Source organism: Callorhinus ursinus, unplaced genomic scaffold, assembly GCF_003265705.2.
Source record: "Callorhinus ursinus isolate GAN/ISIS: 27379988/994484 unplaced genomic scaffold, GSC_fseal_2.0 scaffold7, whole genome shotgun sequence".
Classification (NCBI taxonomy): domain Eukaryota; kingdom Metazoa; phylum Chordata; class Mammalia; order Carnivora; family Otariidae; genus Callorhinus; species Callorhinus ursinus.
In genome coordinates, this window is record NW_027397069.1 from 6,582,867 (window position 1) to 6,602,367 (window position 19,501).

The 19,501-nt window shown below is 51.0% G+C and overlaps 1 protein-coding gene and 1 long non-coding RNA gene across 3 annotated transcripts in view; both read left to right on the forward strand.

Moving 5' to 3' along the window:
- Positions 1-4,149: 4,149 nt before the first annotated feature.
- ZIC5 (Zic family member 5) lies at positions 4,150-12,972 on the forward strand. Its single transcript, XM_025875285.2, has 2 exons — positions 4,150-5,836; positions 10,223-12,972. Exons 1-2 carry the CDS (start codon positions 4,300-4,302, stop codon positions 10,663-10,665), a joined length of 1,980 nt encoding a protein of 659 aa, XP_025731070.1. The 5' UTR covers positions 4,150-4,299; the 3' UTR covers positions 10,666-12,972.
- Positions 12,973-18,719: 5,747 nt separating this feature from the next.
- The window catches only part of LOC141373094 (uncharacterized), a 79,761-nt gene continuing 78,979 nt past the window's right edge, over positions 18,720-19,501 (forward strand). Inside the window, exon 1 of one of the 2 annotated variants that reach the window (XR_012378731.1) lies at positions 18,720-18,833. This is a non-coding gene — a long non-coding RNA (uncharacterized lncRNA). The remainder of the gene's footprint in view (positions 18,834-19,501) is intronic. The other variant, XR_012378733.1, reaches the window with a different exon arrangement.

The window sequence follows — 19,501 nt, forward strand, 5'->3', positions numbered from 1 at the left end:
GGGCGGGAAGGCGAGGCAACCCTGGGAGAGACGCTCAGAGGGCTGAGAATTGCCCGGCTCTTAGGAACACCAAGGCCCCCGGGCAGGCTCGAAGCTCCCAGGAGGTTAGACCGCGAGTGGTGAAGGCGGGAGGACGGGGGTATTTGCCGAGAACAAGCCGAGCAAGGGGCCGAGAGAAGTGGTCCAGTACCTCACTGCCTAGACGCCTAGCAAGCGGGGTTTGAGAAAAACCTTGAACCCGAAGTCCTCATCACTTCCGGCATGGCAAAGCTCAATGAAAAGGAACATCTGTGGGCCCCTTAGCCTACCTTGCCTGGGCTTTAGAGAGGTCTGCGTGTACTCCTCCCCCACCTTCTCCAGTGTCTGCTAGTAACCCTCAAAGCACCCAATGGCGCCCTTGGTCTGGGCTCTTTTGATCCCTGGAATAATTCAGGGCACCCTGTTCGCCCTTAAACGTGCCTCTGGCTTGGCCCAAATGGCACTGGGCGCTCCAAACCCGCCGGGCACCCAGGCCTTCTGCAAGGTGGCCGCCCTCGCGGAAACCACGCGGGACTGGCGAACGGTAAAGCAATTGCAAGGGCAATAAAAAGCAGCTCAGTGGGTCCCCCAGATCCTTTCTTGTCCACCTCACTGTCCCCGGCTTACCCCCTCCCTCCGCCTGCAGAAACAATCAAACAAAGGCTCAAAAGCCAGGAAATGTCCAATTCACTTCCCTTAGAGTTTATTAATCGCCCACACCCATCACAAGGACACTTGGCTGTGCTCAGTGAGGAACGGAGGGCTCCGGGGAGCCTCAGTCACCACCATCCCTGCGCAGCGGGAAGCCACAAGCACCAGCCTGGGCATCCCCAAGACCCGGTCCTACAGCCTCAAGGCGGCTGAGCGCGGCGGGGCCTCCGGGTTCGGGCCAGCTCGGCGTTTACAGTCCCTCCCCAGCCTTCTCCTGCCTTTGTTTGGCTCTGGAAGGAGGTTGGGATTCCGGGTGTAACAGGGAAGTCTGAAAATCGATGCTCCCCAAGAGCACCTGTTGACCCCAGAAAGGGCATTTCCATAGATTGCCACGTTGCTGCCCCCACACAAGCACCTCCGCGGCAAAAGCGCAGATAAGGGCATGAATTTTAGGGTCGGCCCTGACAACCAGCAGCACCGCAGAATCATGGAACATGGGGCTGAATCCACAGATGGGAACTGGCATAACGACTTCTATACACTCCTGCTTGCCTTTTTTTTTTTTTTTTGGAAACCATTATTATTTTCTTCAACGCCCTGGAAATTGCTGGTGTTTATTTAGGAAGTGTGACACAGTTATTGGGTTCTTAGAAACTGGGGATGTTAAGGGGGTTTGATTTGGCTCCCAAATGGCTTGAAAAAGAAACAGCGCACCTGGGGTCAGGCGGGTCATCACAATAACAAAAAGCGCGTCTACAAAATAAAAAGCTCTTTTATAAAGAAAGGCAATCCCGGAAATCCACTGCGAGCCTTCCTGGTGACCATCTAGCTAGGCCTATTCTCAGGTTTAATTGGCAGGCGGTTTATTGGCGCCTTATTGGTGTTGATTGAAATTTTGCTCCCAGTTCTTCCTTTTAAGAATTAGCATCTCAAGTCGATTTACCTGAGTCAATTATCTTTTTAGAGTCTGGGTTTGGCCATAAATTTGCAAATATTCATTAAACGCACTTTGTAAATATCCCTTTTTCCAATCGCCACCCAAATCTCTATTATTTCCTAAGAAAGTCTTTTCTTTTTTAAGGCTTCCATAAAAAGAAATTGATCAGGGAGCTATATTTGAATTAAGACATATTAAATCGATGACAGATACATATCATGCTGTGTTTAACAAGAGTTGTACAAGGAGGCGGGTTCCAGATTCCGCACGGCTCTGCTGCACCATTATTCACATTTTTACAGCCTTTCCTTCATGCCTTCACCCATTAAACCATTAAATTTCAGCAATTCAATAAAACAAAGCAGTTATAATTTTGAGGAAAAGCTATTTTGGAAGGGGTGGAGGTACCCATTTTATTGCACAATAAAAATGCTCAGTAGTCCATATTAAAAGGTAGGTTGTGTTTATTTTCCTCTTTATTCGTTCATTTTTTTTGTTTGTTTTTACTTATAACCTGATTGAATGCAAAGCTGCTATTATGGGAGTAGTGATGATCATTGCCAAGAAATTCAAATAAGGGAAACTCCTTTGAAATGTTCTGAGAGAGGATGGAGACAGTGGTGACAATTCCAAATATGCTTTCCCAGAAACCATCCATAGAGATGGCAGTCCTCGCTACACTTTTGCCTGGTTGACTTGAGACGTTTTAAGTCTTTGAAAGGAAAATTGTGAAAGGACTCATCCTCTCCAAATACAGATGTGGATTTTGTCACTGTTGTTTATTAATTTTTTTCGTTGTGTTTGCATTCATGCTTTTCTTACTTCCCCGTATTTGAACTTCATTGAGGCTTAAAGAAAAAACCTATTTGAAATTTGATTGTAGTATTTTCTTTGTTTGCTTGTCAGGTTTGTAAGAGGAATGACATTCCCAAGGCTCACAGGGAAGTTCCCTGTTAAACATTGCTCACACCGATGTAAATGGAGCTATCGAATTAGTTCTTTGGAAAATATTTCTTACCACTTCCCAGGACCATCTCCTAGGACCATAAAGATGATGGCTTTATGCAGTCTATTTTTCCTTGGACTGCAAACGAATTAAACTGGTAACTTGTTTTTTTGCATCCCCAAAGGGGGGGGGATCACATTTTAGTCATTATGACTTTTTTACAAATAATCTTATGCAGGGCAACAAAATAAAAATTAAAACCCCTGACTTAATTTTTTAGCATCTTGGAACATCACAAAATTTTAAAGTGTTTTCTTTTTAAGAGCTGAAGTGATACTTTTGGGCAGCAACAACCCTAAAGTTTGGGGATGCCACATTTCTCCCCCCCCCCCAAAGTGATGCAGGAACCTATTTCTCTTCTTAAAGAGGTGTGATAACAAACAAATCCTTTGAAAAGGATGGGGCTTTTTTTTTTTAAAGCCAGTTTATATAGTTTTCAAATAAGACAACTCGCCTTCTCTATTAGTTTACTAGAAAAACGATGACAAGGTAAAGGGTTATTCTATTAGTAAGTAAATATCGAAAAATTGCTTGATTTTAAAATATTCATTTTATTGGATCAGTTTTAATTTGTGGTCCTTTCAATGAAACTGAGGCACACATATGGAGTGCTTTCTGAGCTGGAAAGAAGTTCTGCGTAAAGGATATTGTTTACTTAGCCGCTTCCCTCTGGAGAGATGCTGTTTGGCCTGCCCTGCCACTGTATCTCAGGGACGCAAAAGTTAGAATCGCTGCCCGATGTTCTCCCACCCCTACCCGTAGATCTAATTGGAAGTGGCAGATCTAGAACTGAGGAGCAGTGAGATTACACTTCGAGCCAACTCCTGTGAACCACGTTGAAAAGGACTGCAGGAGCTAAAAAGTCGAGGTAAAAGGGTTCCTTTTCGGGAAAGATTTATTTTGACTCCACCCGGTGTCTTGCAGAGCCAAATCACTTAAATTGTTTTTGCAACCAATAGGACTTTAATATCCTTCCTCATTCCGTCGCCTGTCGCTGAGCCCTACGTGAGCGCTTGGCAGATTGGGTGTCCTTCCCCAGTAAGAAGTTTCTAGCATCACCTCTACAAGTACGACGACGGCTATACTCTGTTCACCGTCCTTCTAAAGAGAGCAGCCCAAGACTCTTCCAACGGAGGAGGTAGAAAGTGTTTGCATGCTGGAGGAGACGCTGCGTGCGGTGAGGCGGACGTTTTTGAAGTTGGGGGCTATATCCCCCTCCCTCCTTTTGTCCCGGGGCTGGGGGGGGTCACCAGCCCTTACCCACCCCGCGCCCTTCGGCCGCGTGCCGGCGCACGCTCTCCGAAAGGCGCGCCATGGGAACGCGGGGCGCTGCGCGCGCAGGCCCAACGCAAACTTTCTGCAAGTGCAACTTGGGCATCCCCTGGAAGGCGGGGACGCAGGACTCCAGGGGAGGAGGGGGCGCGAAGCGAAAGCGAAGGAGGCTGCGAGCACGGGGGCGGATCCCTGCTGGGCCGAAGGCCTGAATGGGAGCCAATCCGGCAGCCGTGGCTGCTGCCAATCACGCTGTTCCCTCCAATCCCACCCGTGCCATTTCCAAAAATCTCGGTCCCACTGTGCAGCTCAAATGTGGTGTTCGCTCTGCCAATCGCTGGAGGACAGAGTGGGAACAGGAATATGCAGAGTTAGGAAGCCAGGACAAAGAAGTTAAAGAGAGCCTAATATATACATGTTTTTGAAGGTGAGCAGAGGAAAAAAAGTCCCCCCAGTGAGGGTCTATGGGTCTGATTGTGTAGTTCTGATGGAGCCCCCCTTGAGCAAGAGGAACCCGCCAGCGCTGAGATTAGCGGATTTGGCAACGGCTCAGGCCAGGCCGCTTCAGAATATGACAGGCTTCCCGGCGCTGGGCAGCCCGCCCGCCCACTCCCAACTCCGCGCCACAGCCACGCACCTCCGCCCTCGGGACCTGAGCGCTGACCCCGGCGTGGCCATCACTCCGCTCGGACCGGAGCACATGGCTCAAGCGAGCGCGGTCGGCCTCAGCCCACCCTCCCAGGCGCTCCCGGCACAGCCTGAGGCGCCGGCGGCCGCCGCCCGCGCTGCAGCCTCGGTCGCGCACCCCGGCGCCTGCACCTACCCCGGTGGCGGGGGCAGCAGCCGCGCGCAGCCCTCCGCGCCCCCGCCCCCAGCCCCTCCTCTTCCTCCCTCCCCTCCACCCCCTCCTCCTCCCCCTCCCCCTCCTCCTGCCCTCTCGGGCTACACCACCACCGACAGTGGCGGCGGCGGCAGCAGCGGCAAAGGCCACAGCAGGGACTTCGTCCTCCGGAGGGACCTTTCCGCCACGGCCCCCGCGGCGGCCATGCACGGGGTCCCGCTTGGAGGGGAGCAGCGGTCTGGCACGGGCTCCCCCCAGCACTCGGCCCCGCCTCCCCACTCGGCCGGCATGTTCATCTCGGCCAGCGGCACCTACGCGGGCCCGGACGGCGGCGGCGGCGGGGGCCCGGCGCTCTTCCCTGCGCTGCACGACGCTCCGGGAGCCCCCGGCGGCCACCCGCACCCGCTCAACGGCCAGATGCGCCTGGGGCTAGCGGCGGCGGCCGCAGCCGCCGCGGCTGAGCTGTACGGCCGCACCGAGCCGCCCTTCGCGCCGCGCTCCGGGGATGCGCACTACGGGGCGGTGGCGGCTGCTGCAGCCGCCGCCCTGCACGGCTACGGAGCCGTGAACTTAAACCTGAACCTGGCGGCCGCGGCTGCGGCCGCGGCGGCCGGGCCGGGGCCCCACCTGCAGCACCACGCGCCGCCCCCGGCGCCGCCGCCGCCGCCGCCGCCGGCGCCCGCGCAGCACCCGCACCAGCACCACCCCCACCTCCCAGGGGCGGCCGGGGCCTTCCTGCGCTACATGCGGCAGCCAATCAAGCAGGAGCTCATCTGCAAGTGGATCGACCCCGACGAGCTGGCCGGGCCGCCGCCGCCGCCGCCACCGCCCCCGGCCGGCGGCGCCAAGCCCTGCTCCAAAACTTTCGGCACCATGCACGAGCTGGTGAACCACGTCACGGTGGAGCACGTGGGCGGCCCCGAGCAGAGCAACCACGTCTGCTTCTGGGAGGACTGTCCGCGCGAGGGCAAGCCCTTCAAGGCCAAATACAAGCTCATCAACCACATCCGCGTGCACACGGGCGAGAAGCCCTTTCCCTGCCCGTTCCCGGGCTGCGGCAAGGTCTTCGCGCGCTCCGAGAACCTCAAGATCCACAAGCGCACTCATACAGGTGGGTGTCTGTCCCCGGCCGCGTCGCCGCCGCCGCCTCCCGCGCCGCCGCCGCTTCCGCCGCTGCTTCTCTTTCTCCTTCTCCTCCTGCTCGCCTTAATTTTTCCCTTCTTCTGCTGCTTCTCTTCGCATACGTATAACCCGGACATGTGACTTCTTTTTTTTCTCTCCCCCCCTTTTTTTCTATGAATAAGTAATTCGATAGCACACACAGGCCCCGCGCTGGGTTCCCACACGGTGGAGTCTCCAGCGCGTCCACAGCCCCTCGGCCGTGACCGGCAACGCGCTCCAGCCGCCGCCGCCGCCGCCCCGGAACGGAAGCAGCAGCAGTCGGAGCAGGAAGGCGCCCAGGACGGTCGGCAGCCCCCATTCGCCCGGCCCCGGGAACCTGGGGAGGGCGATGGGGAAGGGAGGCCGGAGCCGGAACCACCCCGGTGGCTCTTCCCTCCTCCCCACCCGGTGGCAGACTCCTTGCGGTCGCCGTGCTCCGAAGAGCGGGCGTGCGAGGGGGCACGTGGGATTTGCTCCAGTATTGAGGCCACTAGGCCCAGCTCGTTGCGGCCCCAACAGGAGGGGAGGGGTCCCGTCCCTCCGGGGCGTGGTGCAAAATGCCAAAGGAATGCGCCCATGGGCCCCCGAAGACCTCCCCCCCACACACTCACGCACCCCACAGGTACATCTTCACGTGCACACAACCCACAAACCACTTTACACAGCCATATCTGATACTACCCATCTCTGCCTCATTGCTGGAACGCCCATATGTTCTGACACACTCCTCTTCCACATACACCCTCACGCACACTTCATCATTTACACACCTTCACACACGCCGATGCTCATACACGTAGCATCACACAGCTCTATCACACACATTCCCACATGCCCGAGAAGGTGCTGGAGAAATTTGCTCTGTCCTTTCAAAAAAGGTTCTAGTTGGAGGAGGACAGGGTGAGCCAAAGTCTCCTGCGCTCGTTGGTACCTGCCCCGCGGAGGAACTTGTGGGGAAATCCCCGGCGCTGTGGCTTCCCCTCCCATCCCAGTCCCCCATCCTATCCCCCCCCCGTGAAGGCGGCTGCGGCGTGGGCCGGTGGGGTGTTTCCTGTGGGTCGTGTGCCCCCATCTAACGGGCGAGCGCTTTGGGCGGAAGCGCTGATGAGCGCGAGCAGTCGGGATTTATAGGGACAGGCAATATTACCCCTCGGAGGACACTTAAGTAACTGGAGTTTACAGTCAGTAATTACTGAGCTGATTTATCGGCGCTGGGCGGCGAGGAGGCAGCCGCCGCGCGTGGGCCCATCGCCTGGCTAGCGGCCGGGGCCGAGGGCACCAGGGACATCTGCGGGCGAAGCCGGGTCGGGGTGACGCAGGCCCGGCGCGGCGCCTTGCCAGCTGTCGGCCAACACCTGAGAGGCCTCATGTGGACCGATGATGGGCCGGGAAGAAGTCTTCCCGGGAACTCCCTGGGTCATCCCCGTTTTTCGAATCGGGATCGGTCCGCCCTAGGGAGTTGTCCGAAAGGAAAAACTTCCCTTGAGGCTTTTGGAAAAACTCCGTGGCCCGCTTAGCCAGTTGTTTGCCCCATGCCCAGCACTTGCCGCCGGGACAGGGGCCTGGGACCGTAAAGGAGGCACGCGGGGCGCAGGAGGTGAAGCAGCCCCCAGCCCCGTCCCCAGTGGGCACCCTGAAAGCAGAGCCTGCGTCTTTGGGCCCTTCCCGCCTTTGCAGGCCTCAGAGAGAGAGTGGACCTGTCTTTTCGCGGCGGCCGGAGCTAAGGGCAGTTTCCGCCCGGGTGGAGCAAGGAACTGAAATTGCGGACGCGGAAGCTGCCCGGGGTCCCCGCTCCCTCGGACCGCTGCCCCGGGGAGAGGGTCGTGCGCGCGCGCGCACGCCGGGGCGGAGATCCGGGACGCTGGGGGGCCCCCGGGCCGCGGTGCTTTCTGGTTGCACGGCGTGCGCAGGGTTGCCTGTCCTGCCAGGCTGCCGGGGACGGCGTGCTTCTCGCCGGGGCCCTCGGGGAGGGAACGACTCACGTTCGTGCTCAAAGCCGCGCCTGGGGATTTTGGCGGTCCTTGGGCCGCCTAGCCCTGGCGCATTGTGTGCGGCGAGGGACCATCCGGGACCCCCCCCCCCACCACCACCACGGCGCTCTCCCTTTTGGGGTTATCCGGGATCCCGGAACAGATTGATCAAAGGAAATAATCCCCCGGCCACTCCTGAAGGCCCATTTCCTGACCCACGTGCCCCTAATTCGGTTTATAACCTTCCTTTGGGCTGGACTCGAGTTCTTTCCGGGAGTAGCTCACGTAGCGTCCCTTACTCTCAAATTCTGCAAGTAGTTAAATTCTGATTGACCCCTCTGTCAGAATCTGAAATGTAAACACTGGGGTCTCTCACCCTTTCCAGTTAGCTAGAATTTGCTCACTGCCCCCCTTAGGCCCCCTGAGTAAAACAGGCAATCCTTTCACCTTTACTTCCCCCCACCCTTCTACTTTCTTCCTCTACCTCTCCTTCATCCCTACTTTTCTACTTTTTCCCCCCCTCCATTCCACATCTCCCTTCACTGGGCCTAATTGCTTGTCTTTATCATGGGCAGTGGCGGGCCATCAGAGTTGAAGCTGTGTGCATTCTTCACAATCCCGGATATGTAAACAGGAGAACTCCACAGACAGCACTGCATATTTCCAAAAGATGAATAAAGCCACTTAGGCCTACATATTGAAGAAAGGCTGATTAAAATTTTTTAAATAACGCTACATTAAATTAGTATCTCCAATTTAAAGTAGAACACAGAGAAGTCAGGACAGATAACTGATGTTTTGATAAAAAGTGATTAACATTTTTTGTTGGTGTTGCAGCTCATCTGCAGAGAAGGTTGTGATGATTGTGTTATGTTGTGTTTTTCCCTGTCTAGATCAACGCAGGATGTATATTTGAGTAATATCTGATTTCATGTTTAGACAGTAATTCCAGGTGGGATAAGTTATATTCCAGGCATCTGAATACTTTCAGACCTGTTACTATGCTCTGGCGCCGAAGCAGTTAGCATTGGTGAAATTAAAACAACAACAACAAACACTGCACTGAAATATTTGTATAAGAAAATTCACCACAAAAACTTATAAACACTAAGCTGTTTTAATAGTTACTTATTTTTTTAAAAAAATATATTATCCCAAACCAAGGAAAAAGCCATACCTCATGAGCCACCAGAGTAGCTGCTGGAATGTAGAGATTTTTATTTTAAAAATCATGTAAATATGAGGGAAGTATTATTGAACAAAAATATGTCTGAGATGACTTGTTCAATCATGATTAAATACATCAAGTTCATAGATACTTGGGTGAGAGAGAAAATTCATACTGTTACCTGCTGTCTTCCTTTTTTGCTTTTTAATGCCAAAGGTATATGGCTGAATTTTTATTAAGCATTGTCGTATTTAAGCATTTCCACTTCCTGCAGTAGGGGTCTTGTGTTTAAAGGCATTGTGTTCCTGAGGTGGTTAGAGCAGCTTCAAGGGGCGATGGGCCAAAGACTGGTAAAAATAGTCAGTCCCTTTTCTGCCTCGAAAGGTAGGAAGCTGTCAGCCTCGGTTTCCATAGAGCATCAGGTACCTGCTCGCTTCTGGTGGAGGCTTGTGGGCCTTGCTAACGTTTGCTAAGGTTCTGTTCCGTAGGCTCTTAATTGCTCTGCAAGTTGGGAGGGAAGGTGGTAGAATGAAGAGGAGGTCGGCCTAATCTCTGCCCAGCCAGGCTTGTAAAGAATCTAGTGATGGGATTGTGTGTTTCACAGGTGCCTTTGTTTCTGAAGAGAACAGGATTTGGCTTTATTTCATTTCCTTTCCCATCAGTGGAATCCTGGGGCCGCTCTGAAACAAAATGCCATTATTATAATTTTATGGCACCACCCCCACTTCACTTTTAATATAGTGGACTTGCTTACTTCTCTTCTTATATCCTTCCCCCAAGCTGTGGCTTTGGAAGAATCATTTTATCAGCATTTATCTTGACAGGGGATCTGCTTATATATTTGCAGGTACACACCCTGAGGGCAGTGAGGACCTGGGCATTTGGGTCCTCAGTGGGTTTTGGTGTTGCCTCCTGGACCATGCCCTAGCCATCCCCCTCGCCCCCCCAAAACTGTGGTACTGCAGGGACTGACATCTAGCCTCATACAAGCCCAGGTCCAGGGAGAGCCTCCAGGCTCATCCCTGAAGTATCCCTTCCCTGTGGCCTTCTGGAACATAGGGATTGGGAGTAGAAACCAGGCCGGGGATTGGTCTTCAAGAGAATGGGGAAATGCTTCCAGATTTCTGCTCCAGGATTTCTCTCTCAAGTGAGGGGTCTCTGGAAAGCAATTGTTGACCTTTGCTATGTTTTGTTGCAGGGGAAAAGCCTTTCAAATGTGAATTTGATGGCTGTGACAGGAAATTTGCCAATAGCAGCGATCGGAAGAAACATTCCCACGTCCACACCAGCGACAAGCCCTACTACTGCAAGATCCGAGGCTGTGACAAGTCCTACACTCACCCCAGCTCTCTGAGAAAGCACATGAAGATTCACTGCAAGTCTCCACCACCTTCTCCAGGAGCCCTTGGTTACTCATCAGTGGGGACTCCAGTGGGTGCCCCCTTGTCCCCTGGGCTGGACCCAACCAGGAGTCGCTCTAGCACTCTGTCCCCTCAGGTGACCAACCTCAATGAGTGGTATGTTTGCCAGGCCAGTGGAGCACCGAGCCACCTTCACACACCTTCCAGCAATGGAAGTACTTCGGAGTCTGAAGATGAGGAGATGTATGGGAACTCGGAAGTTGCGCGGACGATACATTAGAATTTTCTCGTAATAATAATAATGTCATAAGTGGGAGTCCTTGGACCATATCCTAACCTGAGACAATGCCGAGCCTGAGACAAACCCTTGACTCAGCCTTGCCACCGGGTCTAATTAGCCCTATTTATTCAGTATGAAACCCTATGGTGTTTGTACATTTAATTAATTTAATTAAGATATTTGGGCTTTTTTTCCCTTCCTTCTTCTTAGAAAACAAACAAACAAAAAAACAACCAAGCTGGACTTGTACGTCGCAGGGGGACAGGGCTAGGAGCAAGATGTACCAAGGGTTAATCGGGATACACACTGCCAATGCAATATATGTGTACTTTGAAAGGAGCGAGAAAAAGCATGAAGTCAGAACTCCACAGAGCAACAAGGCCCTCTGCATTTCCTGCCGTGCCTCGAGAATGCCTTTAACACCATAATGTGGGCTTCTTTGGAGCCTCTTCACCTCCTCCTTGGGCCCCAATCCTAAAAAGGCCTCTTGATTGTAAACCACATACTTGCTGCGTGGCCAACAGATCTTAGACTGTACCTGTGTCCAAAAATCTTTGTAAAAACCCTTTAAGTCCTGATAGTTGTAATTTTAAATTTCCACTCTTTTATTACTGATCTCATCGTAACACGCTATTTTTATACAGGATTGTTTCCTCAGTACCCCGCTTGTATGATTTAAAGAAAAAAAGATGCAGCAAACTTAATACGTCTCCATTTATTGTGCTACTGTGATTGTTCCAGCAAAAAAGTAGAGAGAGGAGAAAGCTGCTGCAGTAGGGCAACTGTGAAACTGTGATATTTTGTGAAATAGAAGAAATTCAAGTGCTTTCTTTTCTCTCTCTCTCTCTCTCTTTTGTTTTAATCTGAAATCTCAGATGCCGCCTCTTGACTGGGTCCAAACTTCTCGTGTGATAAAAAGATCAGTCTTAGATAAGGTTTTTTGGGATGCCAAAATTAACAGGCAAGTCTAAGGAGGTGTGATGTTGGCAACATGCCTATTTTTGGGGAAAACTGTTGTTTTTAAAACAGGCCAAGCCCTCTTTTATACTGTTGTATCAGCCTTTAAAAAAGTCTTTATTTTTCAATGCCCGAAACTGCATTTTCATGCATTTTTTTTTCCCACCTGAGCACTGAGCACACGGAACTGGATCCCATTTGGAAATGACAAGTGTGTGAAGTGTATGATTTACATTAAAAGAGGGGAGGGAGTTGCTATACATATTAAAATTTTTAAAAGGTTTATAGTTACCACCAAACACTGATGAATGTGTGACCTTTGCCAGAGCTGTCAAGCAAGAATAAAAAAGGTCAAGGACCTAGGACAATAACTCTTAGTCAATTTATTTTCAGTTCGTGCAACACATCTCGTGCAAAATACAGTCCATCATAAACATCATACAAATATCCTAAAGAGCACTAATTTATCCTCAGAGACCCTGAAGCCACCCCCTCCCCAGGGTTTGTAGAAATTTGTTTTGTGTGCTGTGAGTGGTTGATGCAGTCTTGTCATTGTTAATAACTTGTATGTGAACACTATTATTTTGTACAGTTGAATTAATTTATTTTCAGACATCATCCTTTGTTTTTCCTGGAAGAGTTCAGAGCACACCAAAGAATTATATTATACATTTTGGTGAAAGATTGTTGTTTATGACCCACGGTTTATTTAAGGAAAAAAAAAAAGAAAAAATGGGGGAATATATTTTTAAGCTTACTTGAATGAACAACGTAATGTGAAAACCAGGACTCTTCCTGCATGTCTTTTTTGCATTGTGTTGACAAGATTATATATAGTTTATAGATATATTATATTACTAGTACAGTGCATGGTGCTGTCACTTGAAAGCCTTTCAATGTTGTCTTCAGATTGTTACAGTGGATATGAAACATGCAGACCCTCCTTTATAAAGAAAAAGACCATAAAACTTGAATATAATTCTACATTTTTTAAAGTTTATTTGATTTTCATATTATTCACTTTCAGAGCTCTTTCAAATAGACAAAGTATCTGTGAACTTTGGGGGGATAATTTATCGTAAACTTATTAGAACAAAATATTCCTGATTTATAATGAGTTGTTTTATTTATACAACTTTTTCAATGGTAGTTTGCACTATTCTTTATTATGCTACAGGTTTATTTATTATGAAACAAAGGAATATGTATTTTATGTATTTTGCCATGCATAGGTTTACTCTGCCACAGATTTATTGGTTCCTGATACACCTAAAATGAAAACTTTAAATGTGTACCTCCAATAGAAAGAAAGCAAGAATGATTATGAAGTAAAAAATTTAATAAAGGTATTCTTCCTATGTATTGTTTATGTTTTACCTAATGGTATATTTCTGCCATTCTCTTACAAACAGAACAGGTTGCTGACCAGTGAACATTGGGTTCTCTTGAGCTCTTTATTCTTAGCCTCTCCCCAAGCAATAAAATATTTTTACAGCTTGGTTTAATTTACAATCTAATCTAGGAAATACCATGTATATATGAAGACTAAGCCCTGTAAGTTGCGTGTAACACTAGCGTAAATCTTAGGGGTTACTGCAGTCATTTGTTAATAATATCCTCAGTGATCCTAATCACTGAAAATCTGAGAAGTGAATTTGAGCATTTCTTCGGTGCCTAGCCTCTGAAGTAAAAGGGTAAAAATGAAGAAAAGATGCAGGGACGGTGAGAGGCTTCCAGACGCAAAGAAGGTAAAATCAGGAGCTGGGATGGGTACGGAGTTAAAAGCTTGCTGAATGAAGAGTGGGCATCAAATACCTCTCATCATCAGGTAATGGGGGGGGCTGCTTCCAGTTTGATTGTGGTTTATTTGCAAGTTGAGCTGATCTAGGAATCCTAACTCAGCATTTTTAGGCATGTGGTAGCTAGAAATTAGACTCATGGCAACAAAATATCCAAGTGGCTCAAACTAATGTAATTGGCTATCCACATGAACAGGGCTGATCTTGTTTTTCAGTTAGCTGATAAAAAACTGATAAAAGGCAAATAGTTAAAAAAAAAAAAAGAAAAGAAAATTGGTAGTAACGGCAATAAGCAGTTCTCCGAAAGTTTATGGTGGTTTTTAAAAGTCAGGTTTGTTAATGTAGTGAAGGTGAAACCCATGGCAAAGAGTTGTTTTAAGCCAGATGACAATAACCAGCACACGAAGTAAAAAACACCCATAGCTAAGGGCCCCAATCAATGGGAAAACTTATAGCTCTCTAATGAAGTTTCTCGTGAAAGGGGTGACACAAAGCCACCAAGACATGAATCATTCATGGGAAATATAAAAGATAAAAGATATCTGACAATGAGCAGAACCTTGTATAGAGTGTATAAAACAAGTTTCCCCTTCTTATTTTCTGCTTTAAAACGCACAATCTCCCACTCCCAGAGTTCTCTGTCCAGTCTATAGAGTTAAAATTGACCACTGCTCGTCCTCCGCCACTTCAAAGTAATTTAGTCCAGAACGGAAGGCTTGGCGCTTGGACAATCTTCATGGTGTGTTAAGATTTCTATGGCAATTGGCAAGCAAGACGTCCCCATCTGAATATGTCTCAAAGAAAGCCACTTATTGACACTAAGTTGGCTATCATCAAAGACTTCATCTCTCCTAGGCAAAACGTCGCCCTTGTGGCCCTCACAAACATTTTAAATCATCTACCTTTGTTTTCCGGGCTAGGAGAATCTTCCAACACATGGTTATTTGTAGTGGATGTCTATCTTTTCCCCATTCAGGACTTTGTTTGGTAAAACTTATGCTCCAAAAATCGAAAGCACTGAGAAATAGCTTGAGGGTAGGAATTCTATTCTTTTAAGGGGTTGGAGGTGGCCACACAAGAAGGATAGCACGGGGGACAGGAACAGAGGAGGCCCAAAGTCCTTGAAAGTGAGGCCCAACTATCTATGGATGTGTTTGTACTGCAGTCTTGCAATTTACTGAATTTTGCATTTTGTGGAAGTTGTTTGAGACCATAGTGGTTCATTCTGTCTATCTACCTACCCACCGAGTATCTAATCTATTATCTATCTATCTATCATCTCTTTCTCTATGAAATGGGATGAGAGATGTTCCCCCTGAAGGAATTTTTAGCCTAGTTTGATTAGGAAATAGGACTGGGGGGAGATAATCTGGTTTTTCCAGTGATCATCTAAATCAGAGGAAAGGAAAGCTGAATAGGAGAGAAACAATCCAGACACTTATTAATACTTTCAGCCCGTCACATCACACTACCCATCATCTACCAAAATAGACATATGTCCCTGAAAACCCACCCTCCGGAGCTGGAGGGATGGCTAAGGAGACCCACAGTGACACTGCCCTGGGGTTGCCAGCCCAGCACTTTCCCTCCGTGAACAAAAACTCACAGACCATCCCCCCTCCCACGCCCACGGCCAAACACTCCCGGGCACACACATTCACACAGGGCACAAGTGCCTAATCAGGCAGGGAGAAGTTCAAAGGCATGTTCTTTGAAATTCAAACTACTGCTTTTATGGCACACCCACGCCGAGCGTGAGGATTGCTATGGCAATGGGCTGGGCCAGGGCAGTCGCGGGCAGAGGCTCCGCAGCGATTGGAGACACTCTATTAAGATACAGTTGCAGTGACCTGCACTTTCATGCCAACTTAGCGCCCTCGATTTTCACCTCGTCGGAAATACACGTATTACATATAATGTTGCCCATATAATATGACACGCACGACCTATATAATAACATACGTCTTTCCACCCACTTGTTGTTACGATCTCCCATTGAACCTGCTAGCTCGCGAGAAAGGGGAGAGGGAGACAGGGGAGAGGAAGAGAGAAAGCCGGGTGGGGGTGGGGTGGGCGCACTTAGAGGAGGAGACCGAGCGGGGGGCAACCGGGTTCCAGTTCCTCTTCCTTCTCTCCCCACCTAAGTACTTTTATTTGCAGAGCGATTGTTCTTTGTTTATTTAATACAAGTACTGTGTGAATGGTGAAAAATAAACACGATGAAAAATAACCAAACAGATGATTCCTCCGAGTGAAAAAGCCCGGACTTAATAAAAGTGCGAAGCAGTCACCGCTGAATGAGAAACCCTTTGAAGTGGAACTTATTATAGGAGGAATACTTTGGGGTTGCCTTAACGACGCCGCTGAATCGAAAGCGCTCGCCTTTGTCAGCGATTTGTTCTCCTTTGCTGGGGTGCCCGGAGAAATTACTTACATGGGCTGCCTTAACATGCAGCCTGCAAATCAGTAACTTTGCAGCTCAGACTTGCAGACGCCACTCGGCAACGGACAAAAAGAAGTCAGGGGGAAATGCACCGAGCTTTCACGCCGAGCCTCTGGGGATGGGGGCGCACGGGCGTGTTGGGGGCGGTAGATAAGAAGTTGTATTACAACTGGCCCCCCTCACCCGGTGTCTCCCACCTCCCCCGCCCCCCGGAGCCGGATCCGGGCCCGGCCGGCCGCCGGGGCCTCGCCGGTTGCAGGGGAGGCCCGGCCTCTCCGGGGCCCTCCAGCGAGGGGCGCTCTTCCACGTGCTGGCCCGGTCGCGGGACTTTCCCAGCGGTCCCGGCTATATTTAATAAGGGTCGTTTATCACCCAGGCGCTTTGAAGGGTCGCCTCCAGCCCTGTGCCCATTAGAAAGGCGGAGGTGACATTTAAACTCCGTTTTCAAGGATCGCGGGGGGATTTCAATGAAAAGGCAACTCGTTTGTCTTATAAGCCTGGAAACAACCCCCTTCTCGCTCCTTTTGACCACATGGCATAACTCAAAAACAATAGTTCAAAAGTGAAATGGCATCGTGGTGTTCACTCGGAGACAGGCCCCCATCTAGCACCAGAGAAAAGGGGTAGTCCGCAAGACAATGTGCTTTTTGTGTCCGACTCTGTCACAAGGATTGTGTTGTTTGCTTTGGAGGCTGCGCCTGTTATACTTTGCTGAAAGTGCTTGTGTTAAACAAGAGTTATAAGTCATCCAAAACAACAAACATTTTGATTTTCTTTGCCTAAAGGGCTTTCCCTGGCTATGGGCACCGTGAAAAAATAATGTCCTTGCTGAGAAAGGACCACCAGTAGTAGCATTAGAAGCGGGCGCATTAAATATTGAATGACACGGGGAAAAAGAGCTTGTCGAGGGGCACTCAGCCTTAAAGTCTTTCTTCAACTTTGTCTTCGGTGGCTGCTGGACTATTTAAGATGGTATTAATTAAGGCCGCTTCGGATGCCGCTGAGCCCGCCAGCCCCTCGGCCGCGCTCGGTCAATGGGCCTGTGTCCCCGCGCTGTGCTCACGCGTTGGCTGAGCCGAGTGCAAATGTCACTTCTCATTTGGAGGCTGAAGAGAAGGGCCCATCCTACATTAAGGGCAGCAGGGAGGCAGTCCTCAGCAGGCGTTAAAGGAATACGAGGGCCTGGGGTGAGGGCAGGGGAGGCGGGAACAAAATGGGAACATCTGCCCTGAGCCCGGGGAGGTGCACCACTTTGGGCACATTTGGGAGAGCGTAGTTTAGCCAACAAGGGCCACGCGGGGACTCGCTGGGTTGGAACGCTCACTTTCATCTGCTCCTATGTGGAGAAAATTAACTCCCCCCACCCCCCAGCCCTGCAAAAATCCATTAGGCAGTCTGGCGGGGCGTTATTGTACAAAGGGGCCAGCTTGCACAAAGAAAGACAAAAGCTTGGTGCAAGCAGGCGTCTTCACTGACTTCCCCATCGCCCTTAAGGTCCCTTTCCCAGATCACAAAGCCCAAAGGAGCTTCGCCAAGGACCTCTGCTCCAATTTACAGATGGTGAAACTGAGACCTCAAGCAAGCCTCCCTCAAGGGAAGATTTTTGTAAATATTCCCTCCAGGCGGTGGGAAGACCAAAGACCCAGACCCAGTGCAGTACTCTTTGAAGGGAGCAGAGAACGGGGCCAAAACATCCCCTCTTCCCCAAGGCCAAACGTTTGACTCAAAATCAAATGGAAGTTGATTTCAGCAGCTGGAAATTACTAATATTAAAAAAAAAAGTGAAGACGCTTACTAACCGTGACATAAATGAAATGAGTACTTTAAGAAACTTTGTGAACTCTCCGTTCTTGACAAGGAAAGACAAGACTTGGCTGGGTAGAGGGGTGCAGGGGACCCTGGACGATTGACTTCTGCAGCCAGAAGCCCCACAGCGGCCCTGTCCCCTGGTGTGGAGTCCTAGATGGACATGGGCTTTCTCTTTCATTACAAGGTACCCGGAAGGGGAGGGGAGGTGCAGCCAAACGCTCTGTCGTGCCCTTGCTGCGGAGTGCAGGGGGTTAGCATCCTTAATTTTAGATGCGTTTTTGCAATGTCTACTTCTCCATCTAGGGGCTGTGTCCCCTCAGGAGTCCCCCCAGGCTAAGGGATAAGGGGAAGTTACATTTCTCACCAGAGCCAACCCGCAAAAGAAGCAGTTCCCACCTTCCTGCAGGGGCTGGGCTCCTTGTACGAGGGGGAGGGAGATAGCCTCGGGCCTGGGGCCTACACAGTCAGCCCCAGTGGGAGCTGGGGGCGTCGCTCTAGGCTGGAACCGCCAGGCCAGGTTAGGGCGCTGGCCGAAGTGGGAGGTAGGGATGAGGAGAGAGGGCAGCGCCAGACCAGCCCCCTCCTCCCGCAGCTGGTCTGCAAACCCCAAGACTAGGGCTCCCATGTCCAACTGCCCCCTTGGGTGATCTTTTTTGCACCTTTTTCTTCGGCCCCCTTCTCCCTGCCTCTACTACTTTTTTGCACGTACAGGCCGCAGGCCAGAGTAAGGGACGTAAAAACATGGCCTTTTGGCCCGAAAGGCAAGGGCGCGCGCGCGCGCGCGCACACACACACACACACACACACACACACACACATTCTCTCTCTCTCTCTCTCTCTCTCACACACACACACACACACACACACACACTCATGTACAACTCAGCCCCCTCCGCCCCCGCCCTAGCCAGTGCACTGGGCACACGCTCGGGTTCCAGGCACCTTGCCAAGAGCGCGCGAGCACCCTGCGTGGCACACTGGCTGCAGTTCCTGCACGAAGTGGCGGGGGTGGGGTGAGGAGGGAGGGGTGGGCGGCGGTGGACGCCGCCGACTGCTGGCGGTGCGCACAAGTTCAGCGCTCAACTTCCCGCTCTTAACGAGACCCGGGATCCCTTTGGAGAGGCCCTCGGGAGCTGGCGGCGGGGCTGGGAGTGGCGTGGGTAAGCTGGCCGGCGCGGGGCGCGGGCGGCGGGGCACGAGGGCGCGACAGGAGGAGGGCGCGAGGGTGCCCGCGGCCGGCCGGGCGCTCCGAGAAGTCAGCGCGAGCAGCTGTGACTTCACCTATTAGCCCCGATGTCTTTCCGAGGAGCCTGGTGGAGTTAAACAGCCCACAATGGGCGCTCTGGGGCGCCTCCAGCCTGACCTCCACCCGGGTTTAATAGTTTCATAGGAACTTCATTAAATCAATTACTTAGTGAGCACATCATCATTTATTTGTAATTAGCAGCGAGGAGCGCGTTCTCTCCCCCAGCCCGCGGCCCGGGTCCCAGCGGGGTTGGCGGAGTTGTGCAAGCACTTTTGTTTGCTCGAGTGTTGACTCCCGGCATTATTCGGCGCGGGTAATCTTTACGTCTTAATCTAGCATTCAGTGGGCGAAGGGAAAACAAACAGGGCGCAGGCCCGAGGCCAGCCCTGCGGCCCCAGCTGCCCGCCGACCCCGGCCGACGCTGGGCGCGCGGGGCGACTCCACTGCCGCCCTTCGCGGAGCGCGCTAGGGGCCCCGCGGGGGCGGAGGGGCTGCGGGGTCGGTGTCAGGCCCGGGGGACTCGCAGGGGCGCAGCAGAGGAAAGGAAGGAGCGAAAAGCGGAAGCCAGGGGCAGGGAATCGC

What these genes read in the sequence shown, in the direction of transcription:
- ZIC5 (XM_025875285.2), top strand. Translation starts at nt 4,300, where the DNA reads ATGTTTTTGAAGGTGAGCAGAGGAAAAAAAGTCCCCCCAGTGAGGGTC. An exon ending in CCACAAGCGCACTCATACAG is followed by an intron (nt 5,837 to 10,222) that starts GTGGGTGTCTGT and finishes GTTTTGTTGCAG; the next exon opens with GGGAAAAGCCTTTCAAATGT.